A 26,572-nucleotide genomic window follows, 5' to 3' on the forward strand; every position below is an offset into this window, starting at 1 on the left:
TATTATTATAAATAGAAGTTATTAAGTTTTTAGCCTACTTACGAGGAAGTGCTGAACTAAAATTCCCCTGTACAATGCTCAGCACTTTTCGGGATCAGGCTGGTGGTGAGCAGGACTTCTGTTGCTTAATATTAATTAATCCCATATTGTAATCTGCAGGAGGTAAACTCTAATTAGTTGAGGGGAGGCAATGACGTGGGATACTTTGCAGGCTGCCGCTGGTGGCACAGAACACAGCGGCTTCAAGAGGCTGAGGCAAACAGGGGAAATAGTATTTCTCCCCCAAAGCATTAACTTATTACATTTTATATTTACAAGTAATGTTAATGCAGCCTTAACTTGCACATTACCTCTGAGACTCTGATGAGTTAAGAGACTGCTCGCATGTGCTCCATGCTGACGTTGCAAGCCCAGGCAGGGTAATTTATGGCCAACTTTCTATTTTCCTATGGTAGGTTATAAGATTTCTCTGCAATACTTAAATGGTTAGAAATAATGGTGTTTTAGCTCTTAGACTTCCATGTGTCTCCTACTGAAATTGTTCAGTGGGTACTGAGGGTTTATTTTTCAAAAAAAAGTGCATAAAACTATAGCAGATACTTGATTGGCTTCATTTATCATATCAGGATCCGCAGTATGAAAAAATGCAGTCCTTGGGGTACTCATTGACGGCAGGTGAGACCTCGCAAATGAGAAATTGTTGTCAAGTGGATCTCTTCCCGCAAATTTGACCTGTTGGACCTCATAGTTTCTTGAGCTTGATTAAAAGTTTGCTGGCTTAAGATAAGGAAAAAAAGCAACCAGGGAAAATTGTTGCCTGATAGTTTAATGTTTACAATAAAACTAGACGCAAATATGCATTTATGAAATCAATATTTATTGTTCTTCAATAATTAGGGTGTTTCTCAACCACTATTTCTCCTCCTGGCTGTCAGCTATTCCCATTCATCCCGACATGTCCCTGGGGCAATGCTTGCAGTGAGGAGCCAAGCTCTTCCCATATGGAGTTGGAGTCCAGGGAGATGCTGGGAGGGCTGTAGCCCCTCTGCTGTGAGGACAGGCTGAGAGAGCTGGGGGGGTTCAGCCTGGAGAAGAGAAGGCTCCGGGGAGAGCTTGGAGCCCCTTCCAGTCCCTCAAGGGGCTCCAGGAGAGCTGGGGAGGGACTCTGGATCAGGGAGGGGAGCCATGGGATGAGGGGGAACAGTTTTAAACTGAAAGAGGGGAGATTTAGATGAGATATTGGGAAGAAATTCTTTGCTGAGAGGGTGGTGAGCCCCTGGCCCAGGTTGCCCAGAGAAGCTGTGGCTGCCCCATCCCTGGAGGGGTTCAAGGCCAGGTTGGACGGGGCTTGGAGCAACCTGGTGTGGTGGGAGGTGTCCCTGCCCAGGGCAGGGGGTGGCACTGGGTGGGCTTTAAAGGTCCCTTCCAACCCAAACCATTCTATGATTTACCCAATAAATCCTCTCTTATTTTATATGAAAAAGACATTTGAGCTGTCATTGTGGTGAGGCTGCCTTTGAGGCAATGGGCTACTTTTAACACGTTGCTGTTTCTCCCTCAGCCAGAGGCTCCTGTCGGTCCCGCCGGGCTCAGACTGCGGCGCGCGGCCCGGGCCCAGCCTGAGGTGCGGCCCCGGGCCCGGCCCTCCCTGGCCCAGTGTCAGCGCTGCCCCGGCCCGGTCCGGTCCGTTACCGGCTCAGACGGGCACAAACCCGCCCGGGGCCTGTGGCCGCGCCCGGTCCTGCTGTCAGGCACCACGGGCGGAGAGCCGGGGGCTGCAGCCGAGCCGCTCCTTTCCGTCCCATCCCCGCCGGTGCTGCTTAACGGGACCTCCGCGGCCCGGCGGCTCCCCGCGCCCGGCACACAAGATGGTGGCGGGGCGGGGCGGAGCGAGCAGGAAGCGGGGCCGGGCCCGGGGCCGCGGCCGGCCATGGGGGTGACGGTGGAGGTGCACCGCGTGTACCGGTACCCCTTCGAGCAGGTGGTGGCCAGCTACCTCCGCAAGGTAACCGTGGGCCTACGCTACCCCGGCCCGCCTCCCGCCGCGCTGCCGGCCCGGCCCGGAGCGCCTGAGGCGGCGGCGGGGCCCGGTGGGGTGTGCCCGCCCCGGAGCCGCGCTGCTGAGCCCGGTCCCGCGTTCCCTCTCTCTGTGGCCGCTTGTGGAAAACCGAGAAGCTTTTGTTTGCGGGAGGGAGAGCCGGCGTGGGGGACGCGCCGGAGCGGGGCCAGCAGCGGACGCCGGCTGGCTGCTCAGTCCCCGCTGCCCGTGGCCTCATGGCGGCCGGCTGCCGGTCTGCCTGCCGCTGGCAGCTCGGGTTTCCTCTTTCTCGGAGCTTTTTTCATGCCTAGATGAAAACTTGAGTTCCCGTGCCCGAGGTGGCGGTTGTGTAGGCGTCTCCGGAGCGGAGCGCTCGCCCTGGCGCGGCCCCGGGGTGCCGTGGGCTCCGGCGGGGACGGTGCCCGGGACGGGGCGGGCTGTGCCCGGGCCGTGGCGGAGAGCGGGCGGCCGTGCTCCTTGGCCAGAAACAGCCCGGCTGCTGCTGGCGGGGTCGAACCGTGCGAAATAGACTTCGCTGCTGTAAACAGCCACCGAATCCCGCCTGATGGCCTCGGCGGGGCACGGCACGGCTGCTCCCACGGCACCAGGGAGGGCACAGCCGGGGCGGCACAGCCGGGACGGCGGCTCCGGCCCTTCCAGGGGCTCCCCGGGGTGGCTGGGGTCTGTGTGAAAGAAAGACCAGATCAGTAGAAATTAATTCTGGTTTTTTGTCCCTGCAGAACGCTAACCCCAGCCTCACTGCTTCGTGCAGTACGGCTTTTGGCCTAGTAGTGCAACAATTATGAGACTTTTAAGTAGACTTTAAAATGAAACTGTTTTGCAGCTGCAGAAGGCTGTGTTAATGACAGGTAAACAGTGTTTCCGTGTTATACCTGCTCCTGGCAAAACAGCATCCGGCTAAATTTTCCTTCTGAGCACTGTTGTCTCTCAGACACAAGCTCCAAGCTGTGCTTCAAAACTGTCCTTTATGTTGGTGTTTTCCTTTGAACAGTAGCACAGAAATAGGGATGAATTCTAATCTTTATTACAAGCTGATGCCAGGCTTTTGCCCTCTAGCTGTGACTGGTTTTTGTGAAGAAAGGTGAAGAACAGAGTGGGCTCCATTATATTTGTTTTGGCTGCGTGTGTTTAAACATTAACGATAGAAGTGAGCAGCTGCATAGTGCAGGGCATTTCCTTGGCGCAAAACCCTATGGGTTTGTGAATGTTCTCAGCAGGACAATATGTTTAAACAAATGTTGACTTTGGGCTAAATTCATCCTTGATGCAGCCAACTTAAAACACAAGGAAGGTTTTTTTTGTCTCAGCCAGCTGCCAGTTCTCTGTCTCCTGTTAGCAGAGGTCTGGCTTTGGCAGAGGCAGTGCCGAGAGGAGCCCGGAGTGTCCCCGCTTGCGAGACGCACGGCCGGCTCTGGCACCCAGGGCAGGGCAGCGGCTGTGTCTGGAGGCTGAACCTGCCCGGTTCTGCTGCGCTGCGGACGCCCAGGGCAGCGCGGGCCGGTGGGGTGGTGGAACAGAGCCCCGCGCGCTCACCAACAGCTCTAATGCATCAGTGGTGGCATGCCGACCTGCGGCGTGCAGCCTTGCTCCCCCTGCTGCTGTCCTGGGCACTGGGATGCAGAGAATGCCTCTTGCTAAGTAACCTTTTATTAAAAATTGTCAGATCCTTAAAAACTGTAATTGGCTTTATGGGTTAGAGTAGGAGTGGGAGAAGATATGTTGTGCATCTACCCAGAAATAACAAGTTTTTCTGTTTGCTGAAAGCCTGTAAAGATGACATTGGTCTTGCTGAAGTCGCCAGGCTTCTCCACACGATCTCGGTGGGGTCAGCTTCTCTTCTCCAGCATCTATCTCTTGAGGAAATGGCTGATGAGATATGTGAATCTCTAAAAGATGCTTTGGCATGTTTTTAGTTGACTGCCTATTTTTTTTCTGGTGTTTGATGGCTCAGTACAACATGGAAATGGATCCCTGTAGTGGTGTCATGCCATGTACTGAAACCAGACTGTCCTCTGTGTGAAATTCTTTTACAAAGGAAAAACCCAAAATATCCTCAGAAGTCGAAGTGCCATAACTTTGAACAGGAAATACAGGCAAAGGTGCTTAGTCTGGAGTCTTTCTATTTCTCTTCTGTTCCTGTTAAGCATCTACAACTATTCCTTTTTTTGCCCTAGAATAGGACTGTGCAAAGATACATTTAAGGTTTTATTAAAAAAAAAAAAACAAAAACAGGCAAAAAAGCAGATATTTTTTTGTCTTGCCCTGCTGCAGAAATCCTGAGCTATATCTTTGGCAAGCTTGGGCAGTCAGATTTGCTAACCGTGTAGTGTAGACTGCCACACTATGGCTAACCAATGGATGTGCTCTGAAATACTCATTTGAAAACTGAACAAATCTAGAAGAGAGAAGGCAGGGCCACCTTTTGCTGATTTTCTGGAGTGTTTGGCTGTTAGAGGTGAGAGGAGAAGGAGAGTTGCTACTGCTTTTCATTGTGAAAGATTTAAACCAGAGTAGAAACGCAAATGGAAATTGTATTCTGCAGTGTCCTTCCATGTGACTTGAGAAGGGCAGTTGGAGGTGAATAGTGAGGCTAATCATGACAGCCAGAAGCGCAGAGCAGAAAGGTTAAAACAATCCTCATTTGTATGTGGCAGCAAAGTGCATCACATGCTTTTAACCAGGAATTTGATATGATTGAAAAAATAATTGCCATAGTTACTCATAAATGCCATAGCTAAAGTTGACTTCAGGGCTCCTGCTGGTGTTCTTTCTGCTGCGACTCTGCAGTTGAACCTTTGAATGTTGTTATGTTGTAAAGTAGGGTGGGAAGGTGCAAGCAGACAAGCTCTCAGAGGAGACCAAAGCCAAAGCAGTCGGGGTTCTTCAAGGGCATGTTTGTGCCGAGACATCTCCTGCCTGACAGAAATCCCATGTATTGCCTCGACTGGGGCATTTCCCCCATCAGCTGCAGTTTATGGTTTCGGAGGATGGAGCGTGGAAGTCACTCGGGCTGTGGAAGGCATCAGTGTGGGCTTTTTTTTGGACCCCCCTCCCTAGAAGGGACAGCGGTTTGTGCTGGGGTGGCCTCCAGGTTAGTGCAGGTGTCGTTTCCAAGTGAGCCTGAGAACTGTAAATCAAACATTTAGCTCAAGTATGACAAATTGATTTGTACTTGAAATAAGTGTATCTGTATGTGAAAGGCTTTTGTATTTATCGATCTTTATCACAGCAAGTAATCTGTGCAGTGGCTTTGCTAGACTTTTTTTTTTTTTTTTTTTAATTTATGTTTATCCACAACCACCACCTTTCCAAACCAATAGCAAAGTGGAGGAATCTGGAAAGGTTTAGCTGATTTTGTGGTGTCACTGCTTCATTTCCTTGCCATTAAAAAAGAAAGAATCAGACTATTTATGAATTTAAATATTATTATTTTTTGCAAGTCTTTGAAGCTGTCATTTTGATTTATGTGGGTTCCATTTGATCTTGCATGTAAAACCAGCCCTTCATTGCTTTGAAATATTTCATTTTTATACAAATCATTACGTGTAACCTGGAGTGATTTCTCTCTGCTGCTAAACACAGTGCCGCTTTTAGAGGCCTGCTATTTCCTTCAAATAACTTCTAAGAAACATCGCTGTGGTAAGAAACTGCTGCTTTTGATAAATGATCTTACACATTCCAGTTAGGAAAGGAATGTGGGATCTTAATTCCCTGGATTCAGAATAATGACTAATGCAATCAATTCTGCTTGTTGTTATTTGTAGAAAACAATCGATCTATTTGCAGGAAGACTGAATGAGAGCACAGGAATTCTTTATCTAATCTTAATTATCAGGTTTTTGCAAGGGGAGAATAGAGTGGTCAGTTCCGTCAGGCATGAGATGCGAGGTGACCCTATAATCGCCCAGGTACCCCCACGTTGGGGGCATGGGGGTCTCCCCAGTTCCAGACTGCTTCGCGCCTGCGTCTCCGCATCTGTAGAACAGCTCTGATGTTTGCAGGAAACACTCATGACCGGCAGGCAGGGTAGAAAAACCTAATTTCAAAGCTATGGATAGCTTGAAGGCAAAGTCAGCTTCGTGGCTTCTGCTGTCGCCAGTTTGTTTGGGGTCCTCTTAGTGTGATGGAGAAGAAATGTCTTTAAGAAAATCTATCTATCTGGAAAGAAATTTATTACAGGAACTCACTGGAAATATTTAATTTTGTTAAGAAAAGTATGCACACTTCATCTGGATAACTTTCTCTTTCATAAAAGTACAGCATTTTGGGTAACAGCGTTTGGAGTTGTACATCCCCAGGTGCAGAGGTGTAGGAAGCGTGTCAGCTGCAGCCCGGGGAGGGTTTAAGGAAGGAGGGTGCGAGGACTGTCACTCCGCAGGGAGAGGGACGAGATTTGCTCCTGTGTCAAGTATGCGGACAGGTCTGGGGGTCTTGAGAGTCACCACGGAGTTGTGTTGGTCCCCTCTGGGGGGGACCCTTCCCAGCTTGGCACATGCCAGGTTAGGGGCTGTGGCTGAGGAGGGGGTCCAGGGGGTCCAGGGGGTCCAGCTTTGCGCTGCCTCAGCCGAGGGACGGGCAGAGCACCCCGGCTGTGCCCACCCCACTCTGCCCGTCCCGGCCGTGCCCACCGCGCTGCCCGCCCTGCCGCCGGTGCTGCACATTCGCAGGCTGGACCACAAGATGGCATTCCTTGCTTGCCAGGAGCCGCTGGAGGCGGGGCGGGAGCAGCCTTGGGTGCTTTGGGGATGTCGCCTCTGCCCCGGCAGCCCTGGACAGAGCCTGCCGGTCCTGCTGCCCTGCCAGCAGGCAGGAGAGCTGCCCTTCCCCAGCTGGCTTCTGCCCGTCCTCTCCCGGCCAGCCCCGCACGCTCTCTGGTGCTGGTTTGTAGGCTGAGGGCACGGTGGCTGTGCCGTGAGAGCTCCCAGGGATGTATGGCCAGAGCAGGTCCCAGCCCAGCCCTGTCTCAGCACCCCAACCCTCTCTCCAGGTGCAGAGGTGCCCTTGGCGGCGGGGCCAGCCGTTGTGGTCTCAGTGAGTGCACCGATGTTTGGGCATGGCCGCGGGTGAGCAGTGCAGTAGTAGCCACCCCTCTTCAGGCAATTCCAGATTTTGGGAGTCCTTGCTCTGTCTGATGGCCCGACACAAAGAGTTGGGGATGAGGATGCTGGACCTGGTGTCATGTGTGACTTCTGGAAGGAATGGCAGCGCCTGCCCTGTGTCCTTGCTGAGCAGGAGAGGTGACACAGGGCAGTTTGCTGCCCCAGGCAAGGAGACCGCAGGGCAGGGCTGAAGCCCTTGGGCTAGTGGGAGCCCTTCAGGCAGGGCTGGGACTCCTGTGCCCCTGGTGCTGGGGAGGAGGGTTGGGGTTGAGTTACTGCAGGGCTGAAATCCCAGCCAGGCTGAGAGCTCTTTGTTCTCTCTGCTGTTAGCTTTGGCCTCCCCGGGGAATGGAAACCTTGCAGGGAGGCTGTGGCTGGCTGGAAACTCTTATTTTTGTGGCTGTTAGACGCTCCTAGCCATTACTTCTGCTTGTAGGCTCGTAATGTTATTTCTTTTTCTGTGCTGTGTAGGAAATTGAGTCTATTTCTGTTTAAATACTGGGGTAATAGAGCCTGCTATTTAGTGAAAGATTTATGTAAATGGCTCTTTGTTTCACACGATTGGGCCTTACAGAGTGTAAGTTACATCGATAATGTAATTATGCCAGTACTGCCATTTCAAAGCAGCACGTTGTGGAGAAGCCTCCAATTTCTGTATAGAATAGGACTTGAAAACCTTGCACTTTTAAAATCAACTTTTATTCTGCAGTAAGAAAAAATAGTAGAGCTGTTTTACAGAACAGCCTGTTCTGGAGCTGTTGACCTTTTTAGCTTAGAACCCAAGATTTCTTTTGTATCAGAATTGTGGAGCACCTATTACTGCACATCATAATTGCATTACCTAAATGCAATTAGCCTTAAAATGCAATTTCCCCACCTTTTCTTAAAGCTTCGCATTTTGTTTAATGTCAATCTGGTGGTCAGTATCGCTTCACTCTGGCGTTTGTATTAGCATGGAGGTTACAGTAACTTTTGAGTATTATTTGAGTTCAGTAAATTATCTTGTGCTTTACAATCTCAAGCTCATTATATGCAATGGAGAATGAGGTCCCTGTAGCCTTCTGCACCTTTTTTCTAGCCAGGGGAGTTTTGTAAGTTCCACAATAGACTAGTCATCCTTAGAAGTCCTGTTCTTGCACATACATTTCTTATATAGGATGTTGCCCTCCAGGCAACCTATACAATTTTGGCATAATTCCTTTTCAGTGGGGGTCTTGGTGCGAGAATCTCTTCCAGCCTTGAAGGGACTTGTCTTTCCAGGCTGCGGGAAATGAGGTTACCCTGAGCAGGGACAGGCAGTGACAGTCCCTTACCCCGGCTGTCGGCCAGCCCCTGAACGGAGGAGTGTGTCCTCATGCCAGGGGGGACCTACACTGCGGTCCGGAGTGACCTCCTGCTGTCACACTCTCCTAGCAACTTTTGCAGGACAGTGAAATATTCCGTCCCAGTCTGCACTCGGGTGCCACTGTACTGCACCCTTCCAGCTTTTTGCTTGAGGAAATGGGTTGTGTGGAGGTGCTCAGCAGCAGTGACCTGCTGCGGAACTCAGGACGCCGTTGTTCTCTGCAGAGTGGAGCGCGGGGGGCTTTCGCCCATGGAGCTGCCGTGCTGCCGAAAGCTCTGCTCAGCCCTTGTTTGAAAAACATGATACCGGTCAAGAGCTCACGGCTTCCTTTCTGTGGTGTGGAGGTGTGTGGGAGATGTCTGTGTGCTGCAGCAAGAGCCAGTGGCTCCCCTTCAAGCAATTTTTCTTACAGCAGTGTTGTGGGTTTTCTCTTTGTTTTCTAATCTTACTTACTGAGCTAATCTTACTAAATTCTTCCTTTCTGCTAACCTGGAGACTGCAGATTGCTAATACTGGGCAGCTCGTACCTGTTGAGAGAAGCCATGGAACTGCTGCTGACTTGACTCACGACAGGTAACAATTTTCTTTTACCCGTGTGAGAAGTGGTAATCTTTGCTCTATGCATTTTTATCCCAGTATCCCAGTCCCATGGAGAAACACGTCACGGCTGTAGAAACAGTGGAAGAGAAAACAGGTAAGCTGCCTGACTTTTCTTACAGAGCTAAATAAAATTTTTCATAACCTTTAAAATTATTTAAGTAATAGGTGTATTTCAGTAGAAGCGGGGGCACTGCAGACATGCCTGGCATTCCTGTGTGCTGGACATGGTGTAAGAAAGACCAAAAAAATATTACTTCCCCCACCCCAGTGTGTGTGTTTTAAGTGCATTAAGTATTTGAATTTTCGGTGGATTCTGAGGCTGTTAGACATGTTACGCCTGGTTTCTCTGTAGTATGTTCTTTTGTTTTACGGTTCTGTGGTGTTTCTGTGATGGTTCCCATCTGCAGTGCTCTACAGATCAGATGTAAGACCCCTGAAGGAAGCACTCTGAGCTGTGGGGACTGAGCCTCGGGCGCTCCACAGGCATCACACTACGTGCCTTTCATGATCCCTGCCTGCCGAGGGATCGCTTGCTGTTTCACTTCCCAGCTGTGGAGGTAGTACCCGGAATCAGAGACTTGTGCGGTGGCCGTGTAGGATGCTGACAGTTAGAAAGCGATCACAGATCCTCAGTCTCTCTCATTGTATCAGTCAGAATTCCTGAAATACCGCAAATCCTGAAATACCGTTACCATTTCCCAATCATATTGACAGGAAAATAAATCTGCTCGGGTCAGAGCGCAGTTCTCTGATCAGGTCTGCTGATACCACGTGGATTTTTGTTTTCCAGTTGCTGAGCTTGCAGGAAGTGCTTGCAATTAGGCACTCAGAGTACCATGCCTGTGCGGAGGATGTGTGAAACAGTTATGGCACCACACGGGAAACAGTCACCATAGGACTTTGTGTGGAAATAACCACCTTTCTTCCTAATGTGGGGACTGTGATCAAATACTCACTTGGGGTGAAATAAGAATTTAGAGACTTTGTTAGTCCCAAATGCTGTAATCCCTAAAGCTTTAGTCCCTAAATTCTTTATTGTACCTTTAGATGTCCTCTGTCTTGCAGCTCAGGTTTAACAGTGGCTCTTAATTCCAGGTTTATGCTGTCTTTCTAAGCCAGTCATTAGTGCGGCCGCCCTGAGATTCCAGGAGGCCAAGCATTAGTGCTGCTGTTGCTGGTTTCTTCAAAGGCAGTAAACCAGTCTTTCTGGAGAGTGCTTTTCTGCTCTATATTGTGTGGAGATGCTTCATCTTATTAATGTGATGTGTTCGTTAGAGTCCTGAAAACCAAACCCCATGAAGTTTTCATTTCACAGATCCCACCAAATGCAACTGTTCGAGAAGGTACTCTTTTATCCTGGAGAAGTCTTTAACCTGGGCTGCCTGCCAGTTGGCTTCTCCTTCGGTAGCATTCTGTTCTTGATCTGGGTCATTAAATATTAAAAGGCAAAGTGATTCTAAAAGCCAACCGTTTTTTTGAGATACTAAATAACTGTAATTTGTTTCCTAATAGATAGTTTTGTCCTTGTCACTGGGTCCAACTCAATACAAAAATAAATGTGTGATGAGACAGGACTGTTCTGTAAATCTCGTACATAGTGTGTTCGCCCAGCGAATGAGCCTGGGAATGTAAATTGGGGTGGGGATAGAAATAAACTAAAACTTAAGTCTGTGCTCGTCTGGTAGCTCATTGCCTGAGCTTTTCCCTCACCCCAGTCATCGTCCAGCCGGTGCCACCCGGAGCAGGGCTCCCTGGTGGGTCCTGCCAGGCCAGGTGTGGGCTGTGGGCCCGAGTCCTGTGTGCTCCTCGCAGCCCCGCACTGGTACCCGCAACTGCCTGCAGCCCTTCCCTACCCAGGAGCACCAGTATCGATGCCAGTGAAATGTTTGTACCGCACGCTGGGTGAGGGGGGTCTGGGTTGCAGTGATGGCTGCAGGTGCCCTCCTCCTCGGGCAGAGCGCAGAATGCCCGGAGCAGACTGATTGACAGCCCTCTGTCTGGCAAAGCAGCAGAAGTACTGGGTTATACTTTAAAAAAAACCCGAAACAACCCCCCCCCCCGCCCCACCTTCAGTGCTCTGTTAATTTGCCAGCGTTTCTGCTTGCACACTTGCTGTGCTGTGAAGTCTTGCAACTACTTTGTTTTTATTAGAAAAATGGTAATATTTGCTGCTGTAACTCTTCCCTTCTGATTTTCTTTTATCATCAGATTTGTCTACGGGGATTATTTACCGGAGAAGAATTGCAACGTGCCAGAATGTAATTCCTGAAATTTTAAGAAAGGTAACTACATTTTGAGAAATTTTGTCAAGTTGTAAAACCTTAATGCTTCACTGTGTTTTATCTTGTTTAAAAGGATCACATTTTGTAATGATTTTTTTTTAAATTAAAAAAGTTACTTTTAAAGAGAAGTTAAGAGAAAAAAATTCTTTAGGAACTGACTTTATATTTAACTTGAACGGACAAAATGGTAGCCTTGAGCACACTGAGAGGTAACTGGTGGTGGTGGTTGTTCTAAACGCAGTGATGGGCTTTTAACTTTTGTACCTGGAAAAAGTAAAGCTGTTTTAAAATGTTACCTGGGCCACAGTGAAAGTACAGCCATTCCCCCCACCCCAATATCATAATCTTATTGCTGTCAGCGCTCATGATTTTTGTGTGGTAGATGGTATTTTTCTAAAAGGCCAGTCTTGCAGAACTCGGCAAGAAGGCAGCAGCTAGTAATAAACAGTAGGTAATTATCTCTTAAGCTGAGCTCGTGTATTTTGGATGGCTGATCATCGGTCCTGAGCACACTGGGTTGTAATCTCTCACAAATCCATTCTGTAAGTGAATTCAGAGGGAATTAAAATAAGACTTAATGGCCTATAGCATGTTACAAGTTAAATATGGCATTGTAGGGTCCCTATAAAGAAGGTAAAACATGATTCCTTAAAAGCTGTCAAAAACGTAAGGACCTGGGTTGTGCAATCCTTCAGTTTCTCTCGTGTCTCGTTTAGTGACAGTCCTTTGTTCATAGTTTGTTATGGGAGAAGAATTAGCCTTAATTTATTATTTGCTTTTTTTTGCAGAGTATCTTGCAGCAGATAGTCTGTATACAGAAAAGTACATTTACATTCCTGCCTGGTTAAATAACTATCGTATTTCACAGCCTGCATGCTGAAAAGTATACATGTGCTCTTTTCCTGGGGCTGATGACTGTATGTTTTTGCCTCTAAACATGTGTTTGTCTCTTCCAAGCCTCCCCTGCCAAGGAGAACACACCATTGCCCTATAGAGGCAGAATGTAAATAAACCGCTGGTGAGATTTTCCTCCCTTCTCTGGCCCACGCTTGCTAGATCAGGGTCACTCAGGGTGACAAGTGGGCTCTGGGAGGAGGTGGCCTCCCAGGAGAGAGGAGCAGGAGCAGGGCATCAGCTGCTGTGCCGGGCAGCTGCAGCCTGCAGGGGTGCCAGCCTTTCTCCTGCCCTCGTGGGTTAGCTGGTGGGTTTGGCTGCCTTGCATGTAACTGTTTAGTGTTTTCTGTTATCCTTCATTGTCATAAATCAGCCATCAGCAGCAAGAGAGAGAGCATGGAGTGATGGCAGGTAAGTTGGCTGCAGTGGCTGGGCACCGAGCAGCTTCCCTTAATCTTGGAGTGTTTGCATGGCCTTTAGGAGCTGCTGTGAGGGAGTTGTGTTCTCATCAGAGCTAGCCACAGCTGGTGTGCCATCCCTTGAATCCTCAGCCTTGTCCTCCGAGGCTAGTAATACTTTCAAAATTCTGAGAAGTGATGCTGCCCTTTTTTTTTTTTTTTTTTTTTTTAAAAAGCCATAATTCTATTTCCCAGGTCAGTGTCTTAAAAGTGCCTGACATCTACTTGGAAGAGGAATCTTGGCTTAATATGGAGAAAAGAAACATGGCTATGAGAAGTCATTGTCTTACATGGACACAGTATGCATCTCTGAGCGAGGAGTCTGTCTTCAGAGAGAGCTTGGAGAATCCAAACTGGTGAGTGCTGGCCTCTGGGTGCCGCAGTGCCCCTGTACTGGCTCAGGGCTGCCTCTGCAGGCCCAGAGCCCCAAAAATGGCTTTTCTGTTGCCTTTTGAGTGCTTGGAATGAGAGGGGTCTGAATAATAATAATTTCTTTGGTATGTCTGGAATGCATTTGAGGCAGCTGCTGTGGATGTTCTGTAGCTTTCCTCTGGCTTGTTCAGACGCGAGGTTGGGCTCTCTGGCCAGAGCACAAATAATTAGTGGAAATGAATTTTCTGTGTGCTGCTCTGCAGTCAGAGAAGGCTGCCCCGCTGTTCCTGCACAGCAGGCCTAGCCAGAGTGTTCCTTTTGCTCTCACGTCTACCAACAGATGCTTGGGCAGCAGTTTAAAAATTATCAGCTCCCTTCTGCTTGCCAGACATTGGCATGAAGCATACTTGTTCCCAAACAATTTCCTGTCTCTGGTGTTTGGCCCGCTGTGCCCCAGAGATGTAAGCTGCTTTGGGACTTCTTGGGAGAACACACGCTTGTGCTGATGCAAAGTGGAGCCTAGAAATGTCTTTGTGCATATCTACGGCATCATCAGAGGGCAATTTCTAATTCCCGTAGCATTGAAACGAGCAGGTATGTGATACATGTGACTGTCTTTAAAAAAAGATTTATTTCGAGCTGATGTCAAGCCCATTAATTCTTACTTTGTTCTGGTGTCTCTTGTAATTACTTGTTACTTTTGCCTTGTGATGTTCCGTAGGAAGCATGGCAGGGTTGTCCAGCAAGGTCCATGTGACTTCAGAAATCTCTAAGGATGTTTAAGAAAAAACCCACCAGCTTCAGATGAAATTAAATTCCTTGTAGCTCAGGCATTTTTGAAAGCTCCACGCTGGGATGTTGCTGTTTAAAGACACGTTCCTCTGGATTTTTAAACTGTTCTGTTTCAAAAGTTTACTGGGACCCTCTGTCCTTACTGAGGCTTCCTCCATATCAGAGTTGCATTGCAGCTGCGGGTGTTGGTCCTGTTGGTGTAGAAACTCTTAACTACTGCAGCTGGTCACTCACTCACGCCCTGTTGTCATGGCTTTTTAGTTCCAGTTTAGGAAGGACACTGTCCTCAGTGTGCTGCCTCTGCTGCCGCAGGCTTGTGCAGGGGAGTTGTCCGAGCTGGGTGTCACTGCCGCTCACTCTGACCTTAGAGCGTACTGTGGCATCGGGAAGGCAGAGGAGCAGAGTTTAAATCGGAGGCATAGGTGGGCTGCGAGACAGCAGTTGCAGCCTTCACTTGCCCCGGCTGTCACCTGCCTGCAGGGCTGACGGTGCCTCTGGAGGTGCCCTGGGTGACGATGCAGGTGTGCAGCAGCAGGATCCCGCAGACCTCAGCCGTGCTGCCCTGGCCAGGGAGGTTCAGGGGTACCTGGCTGTGCCTGCGCACTCCGCCGTCACCTCTTCAGGAATCTTATGGAGGTAATTGGATCTAACAACCGCTGGCTGGCAAAACAGGCATGAAATTTCAGCTGCAAGTAGTGTAGGTACGGTGACATTTACATTTGAATAGATGAAGGAATTATGCAAAGGGCATAACATTAGCAACATACTGTTGCACTGGAGAGAAATAAGAAAACACACAATGAGGAGGCTCAAGTGATCTTGATTAGTTGGAAGATTGTACATTATGCCCCTAAAGAGAGAACAACATTATGAGAGCGATGGTAACCTGAGTACAGACAGAAACTTATCTTTCTCCCCTACTAAGCACTGCTGGTCAGATTTCAATAGCAATCTCCTGAAACTCTTCAGGGCATTAGAAGCGTGAAGAGAATGAGAAAACCCTGCATCTCCGTCAGGCACTATGTGCACGTTGTAGCGGGCTGTTTGTTTAATTAGCTTTAACATGGCATTGTTAAGGATGCTGATAAGTGCAAGCAAAGCAATGCTGTTCTGGCTGGCATCTCGATCAGCTGCCTGAGCAGGTCCCCTGCCTTTGCCTCTCCCCACAGTTGGTAATGCAGGACATTGCTGCCGCTGTCAGATGAAGTTACAGTACCCAGGCTGACCTAAGCCTAGCTACTCTGATGGTAGACCAATATGCTGTAGAAACCAAACCACGAATCCAGTCCCTGCAGGGACCTGTGGCTTTGACGTTCAGCAGAACCTCACCCATAGGGTATGGGTTAGTTTACCCAGTTTGAGTTTGGCTGTTATATCTGTTATTTTTTTCAGCTAGAGAACTGCAAGTCGGGGAAGGGAGACTGTAACCTTCCTGGTGTCCCTAATGGAACTGGGGCAATTGAAGTGCTGCTTCCTTAGTTCCAACCAGTCCATTTAACCACAGCGTAGTTCTTGCTTTTAACATCAGGTAGTTATTTTGTCCTAAATAAATGTGAACGCAGTGATGCCAACTGCTGCATATTCTTGCAAGTGAATTATTGTGGGTGCTTCCAAGCAGAGCATAGAAATGTCTGAAAAGATCTAGTAGCAAACAAACATTACTATAAATAAATTATAAACCATTGAAAGAGGCATGATGAGGCATGAATGTATCTGTATATTCAGAGGCCAGAAAGCACTTCTGTTATCCTCTTGGCTGAACTCCTTCATGACAATTTTTACCTTGTTCCCATGATTTAATTGCCGTTATGCACAAGCATATCTTGTCTTGACGTCTGAAGTCCAAAGAAAGCAGTTAGTCCCCGTGGGCAAGGCCTGGCCACAGACAGAGCTGCAGCCTGGGGGGTCCAGACCTGAGCGGCCTTTGCCTGCAGAGGGTCTGGGGCAGCTGGGTGGCACCGTCCCGGTGTTTGCTGGTACTGTCCCCATGTGGGTTTGCCAGTGCTGTCCCAGTGTTTGCCGGCGCGGCCCGTGGGATGCTGCTCTGGAGGGCTCCGGGGCTCGCAGCTTTCGCTACCTGTGCATCAACCCAGTGTGAATCCTGTCGGCTGCGCCCCTCCGCTAGCTTGCGCCGGTGCTTGGGTTAGGGCCAGTGTCTAGAGTGATTCGCTTGTGCTTACCCTAAAAGCGCGTGTGACGTACATTAGGTTTCAGCTTGCTTCCCACCCAGCTGAGCCGGGCTGCCTCCGTGTTAGGGAGGAAGGCTCTGGGCAGAGCTGTCTGTGTGCAGTGCCAAACCGAAGGGCAAAGTCAGTGGCAAAACTCCCCTGTAAGTGCCTGGGTTTATGTGGAGGCTGTGTATTGGCAAAGCCCCATCCCTGGGAAGTAAGCCTCATCCCTGGAAGTTTTTAAGGCCAGGCTGGATGGGGCTCTGAGCAACCTGATCTAGCGGGAGATGTCCCTGCCCATGGCAGGGAGGTTGGAACTAGATGATCTTTAAGGTCCCTTCCAGCCCTAACAATTCTATGATTCTATGTGTCCGGGCGGGTTATACCTGTCTTTCCTCAGTGGAGAATCCCCCTGTAGCTTGAGTTCTGTCTCTGGTGTCATTTGCTGTCCCTCTGTGTTTTGGTAGGACTGCTTTCCTGCTCCCTGCCAGGAGCATTTCTTTGCTTTTTCATTTTGTATCCCTCAATTGCCATCGGAGCCCCTTTATGAGCCATCACTTCTCCTCCACTCCTACAGCCCGAGGGAGCTGCCGTCTCTCGCAGCGCGGTGGGTGAGATGTCCCCCTGACCTGGAGAGATGCATGTGATGCATGAGCAGTGCTCGTCAGCTGGAGATGGGAATTAAAAAGATCTCCCATACAAAAGCTCCCTCTTTTGAAAAGCTTTGCACTGGATGTAACTTTTAATTTAGTTTTGAAAGCCATGCAGGCTTTGGAAACTCTCCCTGACGCTCTCTGAATAAGAATATTGCTAGACTTTTTATACTAAAGACACTTTAATTAAGCTCCCATCATGAAAACAATTAGACCAAATTTGCTGTACTTAACTAGTCAATAATTTAGTAGTTGGATCTCATTAATAGACTTCTCCCTGTGACTGTGTTGTAATGATGCGGCATTGCCAGCTGCGTGCTACGGAAATCAATCAGAGATCAATATTTTCCTTGAGCCTCCCTTTTTCGTCTCCCACAGTGGTGAAACTGCAAAATGGATCAATAAATCCCAGCCAGAGCAGCTGAGTTCAGTGGTGGATCTTTACTGTCGACACCCATCCTGTGGTTGGGGGGAGCTTCTTATGTCCTCCAGCTCCTTCTCTTGAGCTCCAGGCATTTGTCTTCTTACTGAATGGCATAGACAGAAACGACCAGTAGCCGCGGCTGCCGAGGGCAGCAGTGGTGCCGGGCTGGCATATGGGTGCTGCGGGGATGGAGGGGGATCCTCGCCTTGCTGTGCCCGCTGCCTCTGACCAGCTGGGCTGGGCTGATGTCCTGGGGACTCTATAAAACCATACGAACGTATTTCACTGTTCTGCAGTTGGTTTTCGTGATTCTGGAGGCGGCTGGTGCATCCTCTCCAGAGCTCTCTCTGTGTTGCTGCTCCTTGTGTCGCCCCTGGAGCAGAGCCGGGCTGCACCTTTGGCACCGCTGGCCGCGGGGATGCTCGGTACCAGCCTCTCACGCTGAGCTTCCCGGGTCTCGTTACGTTTGCCTTTGAGATTGTCATACAGAATATGTGAATGCAAGAGATGAGTTCCTTATTCAAGTGTCAAACACTAACTTTCTAACGTAGAGTGTACACTTAATGGTTACTAAGTGGACAGAGAAATAAAATGATGTTATGTTCCTGTTTCTTAGGACAGACTTCACCCAAAAAGGCAGAATATCAGTTACGGGGGCAGGTTTGCTCAACTGTGTGTTGGAAGCTTTTGCTCAATCGTTTTTAAAACAAGGTGTGAAGAAGGTAAGTCATTTATTGCTTGAATTTCTTCCCTGAATTATATTCTAATTTCTTTTCAAATCACCAGAGCATCTGGGCTCAAAATTAAATTGATGTTTTAAGTCTGGATTCTTTACATCTTTTAATTGTTGAAAAAAATATTTGACCTTTTCTTTTGTCTACAGAGAATAAGCAGAACAAAAATGGATTTAGTTTTATTATGGTAATAGTTTTATTTCAAATACATTTTGAAACACGGCATGTATGACTGTATCAGTTTCTGTAATTCATTCTTACTCCTGATTTCCCCCAGGCATTCAAACAGCTCTTCTTCCTAATGCCTCATTGTACCAGCTAATACTGTAATAATAATTTGCAGTTCTGTAGCACCTTTAGACTGAAATAGTCAAAAGTAGTCAACATGAATTTATATCATGTCACGCATTTTTCTCCAGTAATGTTAGATTTTTTTGGCAGTTTGATGTATTTACAATAGCCACAGTCAATCTCCCTGTAGCGCGTCTATATACTTCAATAGTTCTGTCTTTCAGTGAGAATTATGAAAAAGGATAAAAGCTCTCCAGCTACCCAGCAGAGCATCCCAGGGGAGCGTGTGTTCAAAGGCCTCACGTTTCTGGGAGTCATGGCATATTGATAAACTGGGTTTAACAGCAGCGGCTCCCGAAGCGTTGGTGGGGAAGTGAAGTTGTGGGGAAGTCTCCTTCCCTGAAAGTTTGTGCCCTGAAGAAATTTGGGGGTTTGGGTTGTGCTGTGCAGAGTGTTTAAAATTTACACCTGCTGAAAAAGGAGCAAGAAGGAGAAGGAAGGAATGAATATTTAATTAAACATTTTTAATGAGAAACTAAGAGGGGTTTTTTGCCCCCCCCTTTTTTTTTTACTTTCCCCCTCCCTCCTCCAGTTTGTATCTTGTTTCAGATGAATGAAAGTGTATGAAAACCTGGTATTTTCACAGTTCATGAAACTGACATACTGCAAGACTATAATGAACCTGTATCTACCAGTATTTATCGCTTTTTAGTTATCTAATAGAGAAGTTTGTTTTTCAGATGAACTTAGATGTCCACAGTTCCGATTATGCCTTATGTCATTCTTTAATTGCTTGTGAGGACCCAGTGGTTAATGCTGTTGAAGTTTTATTTTGGGTTTTTTATTTTGTTTTGTTGTTGTTTTTAAGTGGCCTTAGCAGTGTTCTGTCTCTTCTCCCACTGAAGTGGGTGGGTGTTGGAGCCAGGGCAGCACCCGCCATCCCTTGGGACAGTCCTCTCTGCTGGCACAGGCGCCGACAGCCCTGACCTCCCCTTCGTGCTTCAGAAGCTGATTTTTGGAGTCTGTGCCCCCAGAGCTGTAGATGGAAATGTATTCCAAATGGCATGTCATTTGCTTATTCTTGATAACTGCAAGATCTTTTTGTTGTGGCTTTAAAAGAAAACAAAAAAAAAAAAGAAGACAGAAGTTGACAGCTCTGCTGGTGTAAGCAGTGGCCGTGAGCAACGAAACGCGCTTTGCTGCCTTACGACAGCGCAGAGCTGGCGGATATAACAAACTAGCTCCCAGTGTCTCCACAATGCTGCATTAGAAATCCTTTAGCAGTTTTGGCTATGTCTGCAGACGTGTGAAAACGAAAAATACAAGCGCACCAGACCATGTACAGTCGGCCTGGTTTTCCCCCACCTCCAAAACCTGCCTGTCCCTGAGGTGGCAGCGCTGTCTGGGCACTTTGTGTCTTCTAAGCTCTTAGATAGGCTTCCTTTTGTGGCTAGGTAGTTTTGAGGCCCTTCTTGTCCAAATGTAATAAATGGCAATAGAAAGATGATATTTAAATATTTAAAATATATGTTGCATGAATGCCAGTGCTTGATAAATGTTCTCCAGGCTTCCATTTACTACTTATCTTCCAATACCTGAGCTGCATCCTTCCTAATAGCTTGGCCAAAAGGGCATTGCTTTTCTTGCGCCCGGTAGAATTGGCTGGAATACGTAAGGGTGTTATTTTCAAAGCCAAACCATGATTCCTGCTTTCTCTGCTCGGTCCTGCCAGCAGCGCACCTCATCCTTCTGTTTGGAGAGCTCAGGTGAGGGAAGGGAGCAAGGAACCAGCAGGAGGCAGCGATGTGAGGGGCAGGGGAAATGGAGTAGGGGATGAGCTGCGTGAAGAGCAGGAGAAAGTATTTTATGAATATTAAATTCTGTGAATGACGACAGTAAAGCTCATGTATTCACACAATCAATATTAAATAACTTTATTTTATAGAAAAAGAGGGAAGAGTTACTATTCATTAAACTATTGATGGACACCAAAGGCACTGATCTTTTTAATCTTTATTTTTGTAACTGAGATAGGAGCCTATTCTGTGGGTAGGTGGTTTTTTTAATGCTTAACAGTGACAGTGACATATTATGGCTCCTCGTACTTGTCACGTTTCTCTTACTGTATTCCAACGCTGAACAAACATACAGGAGATAAAGTTCTCCTGCCCTGCTTTTGTTTGTAGAAGTCATAGTGCATATGGGTGGGAATTACAGCATTTATGATTATTATTTTTTCTTACCTGTTCAGAAAAGGTATTAATGAATGATGCGTACCCACATTATTGCCAATAAAACTTGCCTCCTGGATAATTCAAAAGTCTGAGCAGGTATGCCAGTAAATCCCAGCTACCAGAACAGCCGGTTCTGGGTCTATTGGTGGGAGCCTGGCTTCCCCCGGAGCGGGGAAGGGACGCTCCCAAGTCTGCGAGCGAAGTCTGGGAGGAGTTTCCAGCCCAGGAGGGTGGTGGTGGCCTCTAAAGTCAGCCCTGTCTGTGTGAGTTTTTAACATTTGTTTCTGAAGTAGCCTAATTAGTTTGTACATGTTTAAGTTATGATGATCCCTGCCAGTGCGAAGCAGTACAGATGACAAAGTTATAAGCAATTTTAAGGCCAAGTAATAAAGGAGCAATTGTAGCAAGAAAATGTTGTTATGTTGGTAGATGTTTTATCTGTTGCCTCTTAAACATTGCAACATTTCTTTCATTTTCACATCTTGGTTTCTTTTTTAGATTCCTTAAAGGCCATGATGTAGTGTTTGTTAAACGATGGAGCTGAGCTCAAATAACAAATATTCACCTGAAAAATGTTTTGTCATGGTTACAAAAAGAATGAAAGGCATTAGGTGCTCTTTTCAGAGACAGCATAAATTTTTCTGCTAATTTGTTAAAATGTTACCCTGCTTTTGTAGTGGCGATGGCAGTGTGCGCACTGTGACATGCATTGCCTTCATCACATTCACACATACTTCTCCTGTACGTCACTTAACCTCTTATTTAAAACTTAGAGTGTTGGGTACAGATGTGGAGTGTGTTACAGACATGATATGTTCGCTCTGTCCCTATCAGTGGGGAGTCCAGGCTGGCTCCCAGCAGGTATTGCAGATACACACGTGGGCAGGAACCTCCTGCCACTCTGCTGCTGGGTCAGTGTCCTTGCTGCCAGGGCACTGCTGCGGTGACAAACTGCCACTCGCTGGAGGAGTCACCCCTGGCTGTTCCCGAACAGGGACTCTGCTGGGCTCCTGTCCGTTTGTGTGCTGTGGGGTGTTGCACCAGTGAGGTAGGAGCATGTAGGCACTTTACTGGGATGGCTTCTCACAGCAGCAGAGCACCTCCGCCTTTGGGAAACCACCCTGTCCCGTGGTTTTGTCCAGCGGAGAAGCTTTTAGGCTGGAGCTGAGAGGTGCAGCGTTTAATGGGAAGGCAAGGTCTGCTCTGCATTTCGAGTGCATCATTGCGCTCTGAGCAGAGTAAATTTAGCTCCTTCAAGCCTGATCTCCTGGGGCTGAGATTTAAGTGTTTGAACTTTAGTTGAAAGGAATATATTGATTAGGCTTTGATTTAGTCGTTCCTTGCTGAAAAGATACTGGGTAATGACTTGTACCTGCCCTTTCGTATTTTATTTGTTTAGTGGAGTCCCTTCTCATTCCCCTTTTCTTCCTCAACACCATTTTGCCTAAAAGTCTGCGGTGCTATGAGGAGAAATAAAAGAGAAAGCAGTTGTCACACTGTGAACATAATTGATTCAATAAGTAACATTTTTAAATTCCCTGGGTGAACCTCTGAGTCTTCACTTATGTCAATTAGTGCTTTATTCTGTAAACAGTGGCACGTCTAATTTAGACTGATGGACTAAGGTAGTCAGTTTATTGCCATCTACAAAGAAAGGCATGGAAGATGAACTGGTTTTCATGATATATAAAATACTTGGTCCAATTTTTTTGTAGAGGTGTGAAAAGGAGTTCTCTTGACCTGTTTGTTAAAGTTAATTGTCTTTTTTTCCTCCTCTCATGGGGACTCAAACTGAGAAATCCTTTTTGGTTTATCTTGACAAACAGAGACCCTGCTAGGGTCAGCCTCGGCCCTGCGCAGGGTGTATCGAAGCTCCAGGCTGGCTTCAGACCAGACGGTCTGACCAAACATTAGAGGTAGGCTTGGCAGATTGTCACCATTTCAGTACACGGAGCCAAAAGTGGAGGAGGAAGGGATGTTTTAGGTTTTCTTATGGTGGATGGGTTTTGCCTTTCACCAAATACAAACTTCTTCTCTCTCACTTTGTACTGAATCTTGAACTTAAACTCATTTCAAAACAGAGAGGAACCTGGCAGGGGAGCAGTCTGCAGCCCTGAGGTGGGAGGAGTGCTTGGCTGGAGCTTCCCCGAGTTTCCGAGGGCTGTCCTGCTGCGCGGGGTTCAGCGGCTGCTGGGGAGTGCCCGCAGCGCACCCCCGGACCCATAGAACCCCCCATTCAACCCTTGCTTTAATAACACTTCATTGTTTAGTACTTCCTCCTTCCTTCACGCATCAGTCTCAGAGAAGAAATATTCACATTCATGGTCATCTGATGGCGTTTTTTACTCCATTTCAGTATTGCTTTCCTTCCTTATAGAAATAATGGTGCTGGCTTTTATGGGGAGCTCTCATCCTCACACACCCAACCGCCTGCGAAGAACAGGAGTGATGGGATCTCCATTTTAAGGAGGGATGTCCCAAGGTGCGGGGATGAGAAGTGGCTTGGTCCCAGCACAGCAGCAGCAGAACTGGAATAAAATGTGTGACCTGGTCGGGTGTCCGGCCTCCTGCAGCCCGGGCTGGAAGAGCGTGCACGCTGTGCGGGTCCTTTGCCCCTCCGGCTCCCCCGAGCAGCCTGTGCCGTGGGGCTCCTCAAACCACACAGAGCTAGTGCCGGACTGTAAAAGGCAGTTTGGTTTTTTTTTGTTTGTTTGTTTTGGTTTTGTTTTGTTTTTAAGGCCCAACTGGTCTGTCGTGGGGTACCTTTTCTAATTTGTGAAATCCTTAAGTTGGGTATAAAACTGACTTTTATTTATTTGTGCTTTTTTTTCCAGGGCATTAAAATAATGGAGAAGCTTCTTCAGGAGCAGTGTGGGTGATCGTGCTCTTAGCGAGCAGTTGTAAGTGCAACATCTGTCTACAGATAAGGAAAAATTGTGGTACTGTTGCACACTGTGCTCCTTGTAGTTCTATAAATAAATGGGGTTTCTTGTCCATTATAAATAGCATGCAACTATAGGAATTTTCAAGAAAAATAATGTTCTACTGCGGGGTTAGGCTTAATACTAGTCTGGAGTTCCTGAGTAGTTTGTTGATTAAGATTTCTGTGTCCTGTATTTCACCCTTTCCTCCCTGTTAATCTATCGAGTGTGCGATAGTCTTAGTAAAATAAGATGTTGCTTCTATCTAAGGATTTTTACTCAAAAGTAGTATCTTCAGGGGTTATCTGTGGAGGGAAGATTTGGTCAACTCTTAAATTAGCTTCAGAACAAGAGCAAATGGCTATCGATTACCTCTAATAAATGTTCTTCTAAAACATGCCTTCTCTGCTTTTGCAGGAGAAAATGTGTTTTCGTAGACTTTCCTTGGAACCACAGATCTTAATTGGCATCGGAATTCCATGGCTGCTGTCCGAACTTTACTGGTACCATTTTAGTGAGGAATTAGCATTTAATGTGCACAGCTGGAAGAAGAGAGGACCACAGACTGCAAATCTTTTACAAAAGATTAAGGAATCGTACTACTTAAGGGGATGTTGATTATGAAAATCGGGGAGGAATGAGTGTAAGCTTGGAAACAGCATCTTCCTGTGAATTGGTGCTGTAATCTCTAGAGACAGAGAATTGGGTAAGGGAACACAGAGAAACTGAACACAAACAGTCCTTGTTGCTATGAAGCCCCTTTGCCTGGTCAAGCCCTTGCTTTGTGTCTTCCCAAGGGAGGTGCGAGCACACCCCGTGCTGTTCATCCCCCAGCTCAATGCTGGGGGGAGAGGCTTCCTCTGGCAGGAACGGAGCTCGGCTGTAGCGGCTGAGTCGGGTCGCTGTTCCCCACCTGAGTCACTCGTTACTTCAGTGCCGATTGCTGTGCTGGAAATATTTGGTTATTGTGCCCCTGCCAGCATGATTCTTTTCAGCTGTAAAGACATGCCTCAGTACAAGTTCTGCATATCTTTGAGTTCTTCCAGAAAGTATGTCTCTTGTAGTGCTTCTAAATGGAAGAAGGAGAAACCTGGAGGGGAATTCGTCAAGTGCAAGTAAAGTACCTGACAAAGATTGGCTCATACTCTTTTCCTTCTTTCGTTCCACACATCGCATCAGGATAGTCTTATTTTAAGCTTTTCATTTAAAATTCAGATAAACACAAGCCGTCTTTGATTCCCTTTACTGAGTTGGGGTAATACCACACTTTACAAATAGCCCCGTTGAAGTCAGCGTTTGTGCTTTGTGGAGATTTGAACCAGTTGTTTGATTGCCCTAAAGCAAAACGATCGGCTTTGCGTTTTTCAGGGTGGGTTGTGTTTTGTTTTCTGAAATGTGATGTAAACTCTCGGTGGACTCTTCCTTATGCTATGCCTGAGTGCTGCGGTCCTGCTTATTTCAATATTTAATGGTCTCAGCCATCCTGTTCTGAAGCTAAATGAATCTACTGCTAATGAGCTCAGCCCCAGTCCGTGGCCACGCGCCGGCTCTCCGGCACTGTAAATCCATGGAGCTCTGTGTCCGTGGCTGGGGCTACGGCTTTGTGCTGGGGGAAACACTGGCCCGTCCCTTGTGATGAGAGCCATGGCACGGTCCTCGGGAAATGACCATCTTTTGTATTGGCCCAGCGGAACAAAATACCTTCCTTCATCTTTCTTCTTTTGGTTGTTAACTGATTCTTGTGAATTTGGACTCTGAATGCTGAACAGTAAATATTTATGACATGTAATGGCCAAGACTAAATACATTCATTAGCATATTTATTTTTACTGAGTTGCTGCTTTGTGTGCCTGAGGAAATTATCAAATTACTTCTATTTGAACTGCTCTGTACAATTTTAGGACTAACATTTTTATTCTTGCATCCCTCTGGATTTTGGAATTAGGATGGGAAGCCTCTGCGTCCTCCCCCACCCCTAAAGTAGAAGCAGTCTTCGAATACTGACAGTCCAGTAAAACCCAGTCTCTTCAAAGCCCGAGTTGCCCATGTGCGGTATCACGATATCGAGCGTACAGGTCAATCACAGTGGGATTCACCCATCTAATTTTTTTTCAGAAATAACTTGATTTTTTCTCTTTTTTTTTTTTGTTTTTCTCTTTGTGTCTGTATGTTTCTTCCTGATATGTATTGTCATAGGAAGATGAAGGTAAATGTTTCCAGATACAGAAAATAAACTGACCAGATGTGTGCTCTCGATCCGTCTGTCAGAGAGGGTGTCTTGTTGCACTGATCTCTAGGCATAGAGTCTCTAATTGCTCAAAAAAATGAAAAAGCTCCCTGTTTTAAGTTTCATGTAATTTTTCAAATGTTTAACACTTTCACTGACTGCAGCCACGGTGGTTGAAATGATGATTTGACTGCCGCTGTTCTGGGGGCTGGCCAGTGGGAGCTGTGACAGCGTCGGCCTGCAGCAGTCGGTGTTCCCAGCCCTGCCAGCCCCTTTCTGAGTACCGGGACGGTGGCTGAAAAGGAAATACTGTTTTTCAGATTGTTTTATGAAACTAGTTAATACGCAACTTGTTTAATTGTAGCAAAGTTTAAATTTAAAAATTAAGAAAATTGGTATTTAATTCTCTTATTTGTTGTATTGTAGTGTCCCATTAAAGCTCATCTCTGGACGTTTCCATTAATTGTCTTCTGTCTAGCCCTTACCTCTGACAGTGGTGTGAGCCAGGTGTCAGCCCAATTCATTTCCCTGTTTATGGAATACGTATAAAACCAGTCAGTTGATCTGTTTGTCATCTCGCTGGGTTTCGTCCTACCCCAGCGCTGAACTTTCTGTGGCTCTGTTGAGAAACCTGGTGTGGGGGTGGGCTGAGGTGGGGGCTGTGGCATGGGGGGCAGAGAAGGGGGCGAAGGTGGGAAAGCGAAGCTTTACACAAACTCACCCTGCGAGGAGCGAGGCTGGATCGTGCGTCAGGCGGAGGAGCGGGGAGTAAACCCGGAGCAGGGGGGAGGAAGGGCTGCAGGGTCGGTGCGGCGGCAGTGGTGCGGTGGGACACAGCGATGGCCAGCCCTGCTGGGCGCTGCTGCCACGCTGCCCTCCGACGTCCAGCACGCCCGGCCCTCTGCCCTCCCTGGGGCTGACGCTCGGTTCCAGCCCGATGAGCTGACAGCTCTGTGTACACAAATTAATTAAATTCATGATAGATTTGCCGTAATATAAACCCATAGTTTTAAAACTCT

The 26,572-nt window shown here is 47.4% G+C and overlaps 1 protein-coding gene across 5 annotated transcripts; it reads left to right on the forward strand.

Annotated features, from left to right (window-relative positions):
* Positions 1-1,685: 1,685 nt before the first annotated feature.
* On the forward strand, positions 1,686-26,006 carry PRELID2 (PRELI domain containing 2). Of its 5 annotated transcripts, none has more exons than XM_063349129.1 (7): positions 1,686-2,005; positions 9,140-9,197; positions 11,312-11,385; positions 12,933-13,093; positions 17,763-17,868; positions 23,240-23,305; positions 23,744-26,006. In XM_063349129.1, the coding sequence occupies exons 1-6, from the start codon at positions 1,931-1,933 to the stop codon at positions 23,282-23,284; spliced, it is 519 nt and encodes a 172-aa protein (XP_063205199.1). In that variant the 5' UTR covers positions 1,686-1,930; the 3' UTR covers positions 23,285-23,305; positions 23,744-26,006. The 5 variants fall into 5 exon arrangements, 4 of the variants coding, with proteins under 4 accessions (XP_063205199.1, XP_063205200.1, XP_063205198.1 ...); XM_063349130.1 differs by lacking the exon at positions 1,686-2,005 and adding an exon at positions 2,415-2,907; XM_063349127.1 differs by lacking the exon at positions 1,686-2,005 and adding an exon at positions 6,596-8,847.
* The last annotated feature ends 566 nt before the right edge of the window (positions 26,007-26,572 follow it).

The sequence above is a fragment of the Chroicocephalus ridibundus genome, chromosome 11, assembly GCF_963924245.1.
Source record: "Chroicocephalus ridibundus chromosome 11, bChrRid1.1, whole genome shotgun sequence".
NCBI lineage: Eukaryota > Metazoa > Chordata > Aves > Charadriiformes > Laridae > Chroicocephalus > Chroicocephalus ridibundus.

What these genes read in the sequence shown, in the direction of transcription:
- PRELID2 (XM_063349128.1), top strand. Translation starts at nt 8,659, where the DNA reads ATGGGTTGTGTGGAGGTGCTCAGCAGCAGTGACCTGCTGCGGAACTCA. An exon ending in TTCCTGAAATTTTAAGAAAG is followed by an intron (nt 11,386 to 12,932) that starts GTAACTACATTT and finishes TCTATTTCCCAG; the next exon opens with GTCAGTGTCTTAAAAGTGCC. An exon ending in AGCTTGGAGAATCCAAACTG is followed by an intron (nt 13,094 to 17,762) that starts GTGAGTGCTGGC and finishes CCTGTTTCTTAG; the next exon opens with GACAGACTTCACCCAAAAAG.